This window comes from Melanaphis sacchari, unplaced genomic scaffold, assembly GCF_002803265.2.
Source record: "Melanaphis sacchari strain LSU unplaced genomic scaffold, SCAv2.0 Contig0_pilon_pilon, whole genome shotgun sequence".
NCBI lineage: Eukaryota > Metazoa > Arthropoda > Insecta > Hemiptera > Aphididae > Melanaphis > Melanaphis sacchari.
In genome coordinates this window covers 17,859,973-17,873,561 of record NW_020270366.1, presented here as the reverse complement: position 1 = coordinate 17,873,561, position 13,589 = coordinate 17,859,973, and the positions used below count along the sequence as shown (strand labels likewise).

Below are 13,589 nucleotides of genomic sequence, written 5' to 3'. Positions count from 1 at the left end.
TAGTTGTATAATACAACTTAATGAAGTAGAATCAGTGATAAACAGCAGTAAACTTATTATAAGTACTTAGTTTTAATTTTTTGAATTCTTCTATGTGCATAGTTAGTTGATAAGAACGGCCTCGCAGCATAAGGTAAGGTTTTGAAAATTGCTGTAATACTGTAAATTAATTAAAATATTGCTTAATATGCATTATTTATTATTGTTACAACTATATATTATTATCATTATATTCACAGTTAATAATAGAAATATTTAAACATGGGTAACTTATTCAAAATATATTATTTTATAAATAGCTAACATATTATATTTATTTATTTACTTTTCGATTATTAACTTTTAATTTATAAATTTGTAGTATAACTTAATTATATTACCCTAAAATAAATTAAATAAATAACTAAGACATTATAACACCAATATTTATGTTTATATCTTACTTTATGTTATAACAAATTATAATACAGCATTATATATTTTTAACTATTTTCTGTTTTCTTGATAACTTACACTATAAGCTATACCCGAAAAAATATATAAATCCAATGGCTTAAGATAAAATATTTTTAAATATTTCAAATTTGAAATACTAATAATTGCTACTTTTTTATGATTATTAAGTATAATAATTTAAATTGAATTTATTAAACTTATATAAGAATAACGATAAGCTACTTACGACGGACGAAATAATTTATTTATCATTTCATATAAATACTAAAAAGAGAACTTTAAACTTTTCATCATAATATAATTCTTCTCGGTTTTATTTTTAATGAGCGAACTTTGTTTTCGAATCGACCGCACGAATCAATAATACAAAAAGCAGCCCGGTCTCGCTTCGCTCACGTCGGCACAAGATAATAAATAATAATACATAGTTTATATTAATTTAAATTTGAGCACGACTATATAATAGTTTAATTATTTAAATTTGAACGTGCCGATATAAATATATAATACTATTATACATAATGGCACTCGGAAAACGATCTTATTGTTCTGAGTTCGGTTCAAATAACTGCCTGTAGATTCTTCGTCGTCTTCGATAGCTAGTCACTTGTCGTTTACAGCGCTAAAAAAATTACTTAAATCAACCTATGGTGGTTATAATAGTGAAACATAAACTAAATATAAAATATATTATTAATTTTAAATGCCTTAAACTGGTGTTTTTCACTGAGAAAAAAATCACATTACAATAAGTTCATAATCCCGATACCACTTAAAACCTAATGTATCTTTTCTTTGAAATTAGTACAAGTTAAACAAATGATAATAAAAATAATGACACTAAATTTTTATTTAAAAATTGAAAGAAAAATTACAAGAAATCATTATTTATAATTTTTCCACATTGAAATGGATTCAAAAACCACATACCTACTATGCGTACTAAAACTTCTAGTGTATTAAATAATTACCTAATATGTTCATTATGATCACTATGCTTAGTACGTTTATATGTAATTGGAAACTATTAATCTCACAAAATTCATATATTTTTTTTTTATTATTCTCCTCAGAAACCTTTGCAGTTGATTATCAAGATGTGTTTTTTAAACGTTCTTTGGAACAATAAAATATTGTGTTAATTATAAATTTGTATATGGTATTAAACATTATAATTATTCGAAGTAAAAAAATATGTATAACCACGTTAGATTTATATTACAATATAAAAACGTTTCTTTGATTATGACTACTTTTCAGAGCAAAACTTACTTTAAGTACACCCCATCAAACCGAAAAATATTACATTGTTATAATATTCTTAATTTAGAACTTCCTGTAAAATACAAAAAGAAATTAAAACTGTCGAAAACTCAGAAAATTTTCAAATCGATTTTGCGGTGGGTTAAATTAAGGTACGGTACCTTAAGTACCTACCTAGTTAATACTAAACAGACAACAGTATACCACAACAAAATTATTTTGAATGTAAATGGTTTTCGTTAAATCAAAAAATGTTTTTCAATGCGTAACGGTATTAATTAGTTTATAATTTAAAATATATAAATGAAAATGTAGAATAGTTAAACTATAATATACACGCATGATGGAACCCAGTACAATAATGTACTATTATGATATTCCAGTGAATCTGAATTTATGTGTGATATATATTATTTTAATAGATCAAAACTATATATGCAATGTCCCACATAATATTTAGTTCAAAAAAATTATAATATATAGTATAACATAATATATTTTAAATTATAAACACCAATTTAATAACATTTTAGGGGCTTAATAGTTTTTTAAATAAAACTAATATTCAAATATAAGAACGAATAAATGCATAACCACGTCACAGCTTTACCATCAATATTTTGAATATTTTATTTTATTTACCATAAATATAAAAAATTAGTTTGGTTAAAATTATTTCACTACCATGAAATCATTAATAGGCACATAAAAATAATTAGTAGAAAAATATAATAATAGAATAACATAATATTTTTTTAAAGCCAAAATATTAGAAATTTATTAACAATTTTTATTGAATACTTTTAATAAAAAAAATAATAAAAATTCGTTTTCATATTGTATTACAGTTATAGAATTAAACTTGCTTTTTTAATACGTTGATACGTTTGTTTAAGTAAGAATGAGGGAGAGTTATTTACAACTTTTCTAGTCACCACTTAGGTATTTTTTATTTTTTCATATCGGTTGATTGCACATAATAATTGTATACCACGTTATTAGTAATTAACAACTAATTGTGTGTCCGAAAAGTAAATCTCGTTTGCATTGTTCTGGAACAGTCGTTTTATAGTATTGTCTGTGTATTGTTTCGATGTACATAATAATGACATTGCACGAATAACGTAATTAATAACGGCAGCGGTTCACAGAAGAAATGCAATTTGTCAACGAACGCGAGTCGTTGACGAAAATATCTTCTCGTTCCCACAATATTTTATTTGCAAAAATATATTGTACTATTATAAGAAAAAAAATATAATAATATATATGGGAATCTATTTAACGTAAGACACTCATTATTTCAAATAACACTATGTTTTTTTCTTTAAATATTAATTTTTTTTAAATAATTTTAAGTAAATCATTACAAAATATGTAAAATATATATTTGAAAAAAATAAGTTTTTTCTTTTTTGAATAAAAGCATATATTTTTAATTTTACATTCTGAAGCAGAATATTATTTAATATTTAGTGTATTTTGATTTATAAAAATGAAATTTTGGATAAGTAATAGTTTATAACTTAAGTATTTAAAGTATAACTTATAACAGCTAATAAAGTATTCGTCCAAAATTCGATTTTTATGCATCGAAGTACTTTGAAATTATTTTGTTTTAAAATAATGAATTAAATATGTATAATATCGTTATTAAGGAAAGTAAAAATTTAAAAAAAAATTTTTATGATAAAAATACTAAGCCTTCTTTTTAGAAGATTTAAAATTAAATTAAAATATAATTTCAAAAACATTGAACTGAAATGGATCTCTTGGTATGTAAGCAGTTATGTATTGAAAAAGTAAAAAAAAAAATTAAATATAAATCCAAATTTTATATCTACAATACATTTTTTTTTTCTTTTTTGGTTAAACATCAACTACAATAACTACATAGGTTATTAGCTTTACAAAGTTACATTATTAAAATAAAATGGTTATATGCTATTGTACAATTCTATTTTTTTTTAAGTATAAGATGATGTTTTGGAAATTTGAAGATGGATCAATTGCTTTGTACAGGTTGTCTGGAATGTTGATATTTTTTCTAGCTTCGTTGAAATTAGGGCAGTGGATCGTGGATCATGATATGCTTGATGGAGTAGTTTGTATTGCATTATAGGCATAGGGGTGGATTTGTTTTTGCCATAAGATGACCATGTGTAAGTTTCATTTGACCAATTCTGAGTCGATTGAAAATAACTTCATTTTTTCTGTTTAAATCAACGTATTTTGGCTAGAAATCAACAGAATGCTTGATTTCTCTTAATTTTTTTCCCATGATCGTGTGCCAATGTGAGTTCCACAAATCGATACAGTATTTGTTTATATTTCTTTTTATATCAACAAGTGAGGTAAAAGGAATTATTTCACTGTCTAAACATTCGATTGCATATCGAACAGCTTCATCAGCCTTCTCATTTTCCTTTGTGTTACAATGACCAGGGATCCACATAAATCTAATATCTTTGTTTGATTTGGAAAGAAGGTTACTAATTGATAAAGTCAATGGTTCAGTTAATGTTTTGGATTGCAGATTAGCTAAGGCACTGAGTGAGCCAGAACATATATCTATTTTTGTTTTATTGATCTCTAGGGCTAATTGGGCTCCTTTGACGAGTGCTAGTTATTCGGCTGTATAAATACTGCTAAAATTATTAAGTTTGAATTGTTTAGTTAAATTGAGATGGACTACTGCAAATCCTATACTCATTTCGGTTTTAGAAGCATCGGTATATATTTGAGTGCTGGTATTCAAGGTGTGTATAAGCTCATTGAATAAATTACTATAAATAGTATTTGGTGTTACTACAATATATTTAAAATAGTTAAAATGTAAAGTATTATAAAATAAATATAGGATACAAATTATAGAGTGAAAAATAATTAATAACTATATTCATTAATTCATGATATAGCGGTTACTCAATTAAAATAAATCAATGTCTACATTTTTAATTTACAATGTTTTAAATTAGATTAATATTAAAAATTGTATTTATATTTTAAAAATGTGCAAAAGAAATAAGATCATCAACTTTTGATGTTTTAATCGTTAATTCACGAAACTATTTTATTACCTATCTATTTAGCAAGGCATTTAATAAGCAGAATAAAATACGTGGATGTAACCAATCAGTGAGTTCCTATAAGTCTCTATTCCCTACACATAATTCTATATTTTTTTAAATAATCTAATAATAGATTTAAATTTCAAATGTGAATATTCGATAAATTTGATATTTAATAATAATGTTTAATAAATTATATAACTAATTTTTTTGGGGTAAGTTAAATATTAACGCCTCTTTGCTAAAATCTATTAAAATGTCTTGGGCACTTCACATTAAAATCTACTGAGAAATCGAGAGAGTTATAAGATAGTTAATGACGCGAGTGCGACAATCAGTTGACGGGTCGTCGGAGGCTTTATACCGATGACAGGGTCGGATGAGGGCCGCAAAAGAGCGTTCGGCCTAGGAAAAGGAATAGATTTACTTTCAGCACAGTATATATTTGCAAATGACGACGACAATAATGACAACGACGAGACGATTGTCGGAGGAGATTGAAGGAGCTTATAGTATAGTAACAATAATAATAATAACAGTAGGTATAGGGAGTGTCACTGCTGTCGTCGCCGTAATCGATGAGACTCTCGAGAGGCTTGTTCGCAGGTGATTTACACCGGTGCTCTGTTACAGTGGTAGAGAGAGAAAGAGAGAAAGAGAGAGAGAGAGAGAGAGAGAGAGAGAGAAGGGTGAAGTTTTACCTGTATATATAGACATATTATAATAATGCATTATATACAACGGCAAACAGTGTGACTGCAGCCGAGCGACTGGCGTTGAGTAATGAAGACGCGACGCGGAACTTGCAGCTGCTGGGCCAGCGCGACGCCGGACGACTCCACGCGTACGCACGCGCCTAGCAGCGATCGACCCTCCCCTATTTCGTCGTCGGCAACAACCCTTTACTCCGGTGGTATGTGTATACACGTATATATTAATATCTCTCCGTCGAAATAATATTCAACTCATTAGCAAATTGAAAGCAACGATAGTATACATAATATATTATATGCATGTACACGAGCGTGCGCGCGTATGTGTATGTGTGTATGTTATGTGTGTATTTACTATTCCGTCGAAGTGTGCGTAAACTTAAACATCTGTTGGTCTACTACAACGTGGTTGGTTATGTTTTTTCGAGTGTTCTCTGTCAAATGTCTATTCTGAGAGAGCATTTGTTGGCGTTTAATAATATAATATAGTATATTGCATTGTATTCGTCAAATAAATAAATAAATCGGCTCACTTTCGATGACAACGAAACGTCAGATCGTTTTATTTGTAGGTATATTATATTAAGTTCACTGAAGGTATATTAATATACAAAACTGTAGTGACTTTGATTCGGTTGTAAACGTTTATTCTGGCTTACAGACATCGAATTACGTTTATGAAGTTTTCCTCAATTGAAATATAATATTTCCCTCGACTCTCGAGTAATATCTGTTATCTGTCCTTTGAGACACAGAGGTCTTACTGGATAAATAAAACCCAACAAATATTTCTAAAATGTCACCATTATCAAAATGATAACTAATAACTTTCATTTATCATCGTTATTATTATTATATAAATATAAATATTTAAAACATCAAATATTAACAAAATTTACAAAAAGTTAAGTTACAGTTTTTTTCTTATTTATTTTCTTGTCGTTTATTTATCCCGACGACAAAATTTTGTTTTTACATTCCCCTATTCAACCCTACCGTACTTTTTACATTTAGACTGTCCACTATGGTCAATAATTGTCATGGAACATCATATGATATGATATTACGATTATTACGCACTTACATGACGACGGTCGTCGTTCGTGCGTAACCGAAAAAAGAACTATATCGGCCGATACACATGCGTGATTGTGGAATAAATTACATTAAACGCCGTAATTTTTGTAAAATATTTCAATTCTTTTTTATATATTATTACCACATATTTTATGATAACAGATACGATCAATTGTATTACACGGTTGTGTTCGCATAATAATTAAGACTTACTATCATTACAATTAACTATTAAGTATATCGCACATGTATCAGAATAACACATCAATTAATATTAAACGTAAAGTTTATTTTATACTATTTTATTAACGATAATTATAATACGCAATATAGACATACTATGGTTAAATATAACTTATAAGTATAGTTAATGCAATTACTCAGTATAAATGATAAATATATGGTATAATATGGAAAATTGTATGGACAATATTATACAGATAAAGTATTTCTATTCACAAAAAATATAGTTTTTATACAGAGGTTTTTATTTTATATAATACAATGAAATCTATATAATAAAAAAATGATTGTTATAGTTATTAAATATTATTATATACAATCGTGTAAAGTGACTTCTGTTATATTTATTACGCAAAATCAAATAGGTACACGGGTAATAATATTATAATATTATTAATAAGCAATACTTTAACAACATTATATTGTATTGTTATTTATTGGTAAATAAAATTTTGATTTAATATACTTCTTCAGATATTTTATGTGTAACATAATCGTGTATATTTTGTAAGCATAGTTACTAGTTAGTATAGTCCAGCAGACATAAGAAAAATATTATGTTATGAGTGTAATACACATTTTCCACCTAAATATTATTAAATCATATAAACATATGAGGTTTATGTACGAGTATGTAGTAATGTTTAATAAAATAAATTTTCATAAATAGGTACATAATATTATACATTTGTGGGTAATATTGTATTAGCTTCTTCCCCTTTAGATATACTCAACCAGTGGCGTTTCCTGACTTTCGGCGTTAGGCGTTAATGTGTGAGGAAAACAATTAGGAAAACTCCCCTTACGGAAAATAAATTCGTATCAACTATTAACAATCAACATATTATTAAAATTATTTATTTTAAATACTTTTAAATTTTTAAAAATACATCCAAATCCAACATCTATAAAATTAAATATAATATAAAACTGAAAATGTACAAATTAATATAATAATGAATATATTATGTTTTCGACGATCGGCGTTGCAGTCTTGCAGTTCGAGTGTACGACGTAAACAGGATAACGTGCAGCCGCGACGATCCCCACTAACGGTCCAAACACAGTGTATAGGCTAGCGCTAGACTAGTGAGTAGTGGCTAGTCGTTAATTTCATTTTCAACGACTTGGTCTAGTATTAACATGGCACCGAAGTTATCCGAAAATATCACGACAAATTACGAATATGAGATATTAGATACCACAAGTCGTTGTTCGAAACATTAACGTCCTACACGGCTACACCCTACGGCCTACACAAACACAACATAATACAATATTATTCCGTAATCGGCGTAATCTTATTGGACGCCGTTGCGCGTCGTAGCTGCAGACGGCGCGGGCGAATGGTCGAGTTTAGAGCTTAAAATAGACAATAGTAACAATAGTTTATTATTTGATATTATTATTTTTACATGACAATTATTTTAAGATTTTGTAAATAAAATTATATAACCATGTAATATACTAATATGAATTACAAATTACAATATTACACACATGTATGACATCAATGTTTAGGGCGTTAACACACAACTTGCACACCCAGAGAAAACGCCACTGTACTCAACTATATATAAGTTTATTATAGTGATACGCTAGTACCCAATATACCTATCATGAGTACACATTTCTGCTACAGCTAGTTTAGTTAGAGTAATAATAAATTATTAACAATTATTTATGATATTTTTATGCTTATAATAAATAACAGTTTTTAAATACATTTGTGAATTGGGTAAAAAAATAAACTGTACAATTCTAATAAAATAATTTTAAAATGTGAATGTACAATTCAGAAACTGAAAATTAATTAAGAATAGGTAATTATATGCAACTATAGACTTTCGTCTAAATAGGTTTCATTAACAGTCAATTTCGATTTTATTTACATATAATATTATCTATAGCAAAGTTGACAAAATGTATTCAATTTACAAACAATTTTTCATTATAAATAAATACGTTTAACTTTATTTGAATTAAATTTTCCCCCATAAATTGTTTTCATTTTTTATGCCATAATTTATGAGTATAATACATAAATGGTTTTTCAGGCGATGCAGGAGTGTCGGATGATAATTACGGAAGATACATTGGATCCTTTAAGGGTTTTGCTCATGGTGTCCGTGGAACTGTGTACGCAGTAGATGAAAACACGCTATTCATCCGGGATTTTTTCTATGATGGTATTGGCCCAAGTAAGTACATAGAAATATATTAAAGTTTAGATGTATGAACTTAAGATTAATATAAAATTACGTCTGGTCGATCATATCCTGTTTTAGACTCTCAGCTATATTATAATATATATATATATAGGTATATGTATATAATTTACTAAGTGATCCACTAATCATACTCACCACTCTTTTACTCTTAAATAATTCATATATTTAAATCTAAAAATTTTTAATTATAGGTAGATACTGAAATTTCACATTTTAAATTATTTTGATTTATGTATTCAAGTATTTTCTCTTGTCTTGTAACAGTACAAACTGTTTTGCATCAAATTAGAACCACCATTTTTTACTACAAATTATTAAGAAAATGATTTTTTTTTTAAATTTGATTTATCTCTTTTAAAGTTTGAACAAAAAGTTTTTAAATTATTAAAATTAATCTACTAAAAATAATAATTATCAATAATAATTTCATATAAATGATAAAATAAATGTTATATTTAACTTATACTTACTATACTCTCCATTTAAAAAAAATATAGTATGTCAATATACATATAAATATTAATTATTATAATAGTGTTATAATATTTTAATATCGTTAAAGCCTCATATTTTTTAAACCTATTACTACTTATCAATGTCCATAGGTTATTATCGTTCATTCGTACTCTTTAAAAGTAAGCATGTATCGTCAAAGTGTTGACATGTATTGTCAGTTATCACAGTATGATTTTTAAATAATATAAATAATCTAAAAATTATAATGTATGGTTTTTAAGTATAAGAAATTAAAAATTAAAATAACATGATACTTAAAGAAAAAAATTACGGTGAACGTTGAACATGCTTGATTAGTATTATATATCGAGTCACGTGCTAAAAGTTAATTTAGAGTGAATAAGATAAAGTTAAAAGCCTAAATTAATCATCAATGTGTTTAATATATATTATTTTAAAATACAAATAGGTATTATATCTATATTAAAAAACATATTTGAGTTGAGCGAGCACCAACGAAATGATTTTTTCTATTGTATTTTCTGTTTGTATATAATATTTTATTGCCCGTTTAGAAAGATATTTGATGAAAACAGAAAAATAAAACTTATCCGTTTTTTAATTCGCTTATTTCAAGTACTGCGATACGTAACATTGTTTGAATACGTGGACCTTTCTTTCGTTCAACTCTGATCGGGTATATTTATAGTATAATGTGTATTGTAAAATATAGCACAATGTTATAGTAGCGCATATATTATTATAATATACGCTATGCTATTTGCGGAATTATACTCTTTGTCAAACGAAATAAAAACAAAATCAAGTATTATCAATCTAACAAACTCAATGAAACTAGAAAAATAAAATAAAATACACATTATAAAACTTAGCAAGAATAATAATAAAGTCGCAAAATCTAATTATATACAATACAAAAAAACTCAAATAACTAAGGTCAAATTAATAACCTTAACAATCTGAGCATTCGAGTAGTTACCTATAACTCAGACCTCAATATTGATTTTGTAAATTTAATTGACTTCCTAGAATCCAAACAACCACCATGAGATACCTTTAAGAAAATTTATATTTTATATTTCGTCTTATCATATTACAAAAATAGTGAAACCATACTAATTTGTTTAAAACAAATTTCCATAACTTAAAAAATAACTTTCTACCATAATGGAAAATATATGCATATGCTTCAAAAAAACACTAAAGAAATTGTAATATAGATAATCTAACGTAATAACCAAAAATCTTATCGCATCCCAATACACAACTCAATATAATATGCAGTAGAATATTTAAAACGATTAAAAGCCATAGAATCTGCTACCTCCGCAGAGAAACAATCATTTACACGGATTCCTTCAGTGCATTCAAAAACTGAAATAATCCTACAAAATAAACAACCCCGTATACACACAAATATGAAATTTACTGTTTAAAACTAAAAAAGCTATTAGATTTGTCAAGGTATCTGGACACAATGATATTAGTCGCATAGCTGATGAAATAGCTAAAAAGGTAACCAAAGAACTTTCGTTGCTTTGGAATATCATAAAATATCTAAACACAAAATACCTTAATACCTTATAAACCTAAAATCACATAAATTATACCACAAAGATTAGAGTCTACTCGATAACAATAAACATAGAGAAATAAAATTCACCACTTTTCCTACGAAAATAGGGAACACGACAAATTACTCCCACGTAGACAACCAATAATAATAAACAGATATAAAATTAGACACCACGCCAACCTAACACACAAACATCTGATATAGTTAAGATCAAAATCTCCATGATTCATATGTGTCATACTAGTACAATTAAGTATGTTTTCATTGAATGTCACAACTATCAAAAATTCTGATATGGACCTCAATACCCACTATAAGTTATAGTATACAATAATATACAATCTCTGCGAATGTCTTGCACTTATTCTAAAAACTATTAATTTTTAAAAAAAATGTTACGTCTATCAAAATTATATTAGTTATTTAAAGTATCATTATTTAATGTACCTATATCACTTATTTCATATAGCTATTACACTTATATTAATCTAAATTCTAAAAACTTAAATTGTAATATTTTAGATTTATAAAACTCTAATAACCTAGCTGTTGATACGTATTTATAAATAACAAATATTAACAAAAAATAATACAAGTATAATAATAATATTATTACATAGAGTATGTGACACGTGTGTTACACCGAGGTTTCGGGTCTATGGTATACATATACAATTAATAAAAGGTGATTTTTATAAAAATAAAAAACAAGACTGTTATTTTTATCAATGTAATAGTTTTTTATTTTTTCAATTCCATTTAAGTTATAATTTATTAAAATAATAAAATAACAATTAATAAATAATAATTATAATATGTTACTCTTTTTAAAATTTTTTTTTTAATACATTGATATGGTTTTACTAAAATTATTTAATAATGTGAAAATAACTGGATTAAAACTATATCATCTTTTAAAAACGGGATAAAAAGCGTCCCGTTCGGAGTTTGTCGAAACAATGGGACATGATGATCAAAAAAGTGACAATCCCGTTTGAAACGGGACGTATGGTCACCTTAGATTAATATTATAATAATAAGCACATTACGTGTTTATACTTATAGGGATTAATAATTTTATTGTATTTTGAAATTTGATTATCAAACCACTTCATATTATATTATATTATTATGTTCATATTGTAATTGAATATTATAATAACTGGTTTTTAATCGAATTGGTATAATATAGTCTGATCGTGAAGCTAGTGTGTATTTTAAAACATGCATGTCATCAAGTCTGCCATACACTAAACATGTTCAGTTGTTTTCGATACTTATCAAGCAGTTATATTTCATAAATAATATTATTGCTGTCCACTCGCTGCCATATTATTTTATTCGTGACAAATCTAGAATTAACAATATGTTCGTAAAATAGAAGATTATTACTAGGATTTAGATTTAAAGGCAATATAATAATTGAAAAACACTTAAAATTTCAAAAAAGGCAAAAAAAGCATTTTATTTATTAAAAAAGCAATTACAAAATTTATTAAAAAACTAAATACTAGTTATGTATTAAAAAGAAAATTGTGGATTGACGAAAAATTTTGAATATAGCATCTACGCATTATGAATATATGAACATATTATTTCAATCTATAGATACGTAGTATACAGGTACTTTTATAAACGTTAAATTAACTGGCAATACCAAGTACTCGATAAAGTATTTAGCGATGACAATGCACCGTCTTCAGAAGATCTTATGGATTTGTACCATAAAGACGCATATTGTGTATAAAACTATGAAATCCATTGAAAATTAAACACAAAAAAAGCATTTATATATCAAAAATACATTTATAAGTAAAAAAGAAAAAAAATATATCCATCATCTTACATAATAAATGACACATTTTTATTTAAAAATTATTTTTTTATTATTATTATTATTTAAAAAAAAGTTTTTGCCTTCAAATTTAAACCCTAATAATTACTAAGTCTTTCTTCATTTCAAAAATTCATATTTATTTTATAACTAATAGTACAGCAAAGGTGAGGGTGTAAAAATAAATATTCTTAAGATATTTAAGGTTCAATACAGTGTGTTTCTTATGTTCTATATGGCCACAATTCATTATGCATTTATAAGGTACTCAAAATAAACACAGTACTTTTATTTGTTTGTCTATCATCTCGATAGTAGCTTACGGTATTATGTTAATCATTAGAATAAATGCGCACAATTATGTAAGACACAAAATAATAAAAAAAAAAAATTCAATTATCTTAACCTTACAGTTATATACATGTTGTTTAGTATTTATTGCAATCGATGTGTACAATTACTTTACCAATTCTTAGTCAGATGAAACTTTTAAATCACTCTGTATAATTCGTTGCTGTGGTCATAACTAATATTGTACACATAAGATATATTCATATACTAATAATGTTTATTATGTACAACGGTGAATATATGGATTGAACTATTTGCGTGAATGGAAATGTTCACCCCTTTATTATGTGAGCATTC

General features: G+C 26.2%; 1 protein-coding gene across 2 annotated transcripts in view; it reads left to right on the top strand.

Moving 5' to 3' along the window:
• Nucleotides 1–13,589, top strand: part of LOC112594064 (protein Skeletor, isoforms B/C) — a 97,320-nt gene that overhangs the window by 38,073 nt on the left and 45,658 nt on the right. For both annotated transcript variants that reach the window (XM_025338688.1, XM_025338680.1), the window contains exon 3: nt 8,881–9,024. In XM_025338688.1, the coding sequence (XP_025194473.1) occupies nt 8,881–9,024 (144 nt within the window). The remainder of the gene's footprint in view (nt 1–8,880; nt 9,025–13,589) is intronic.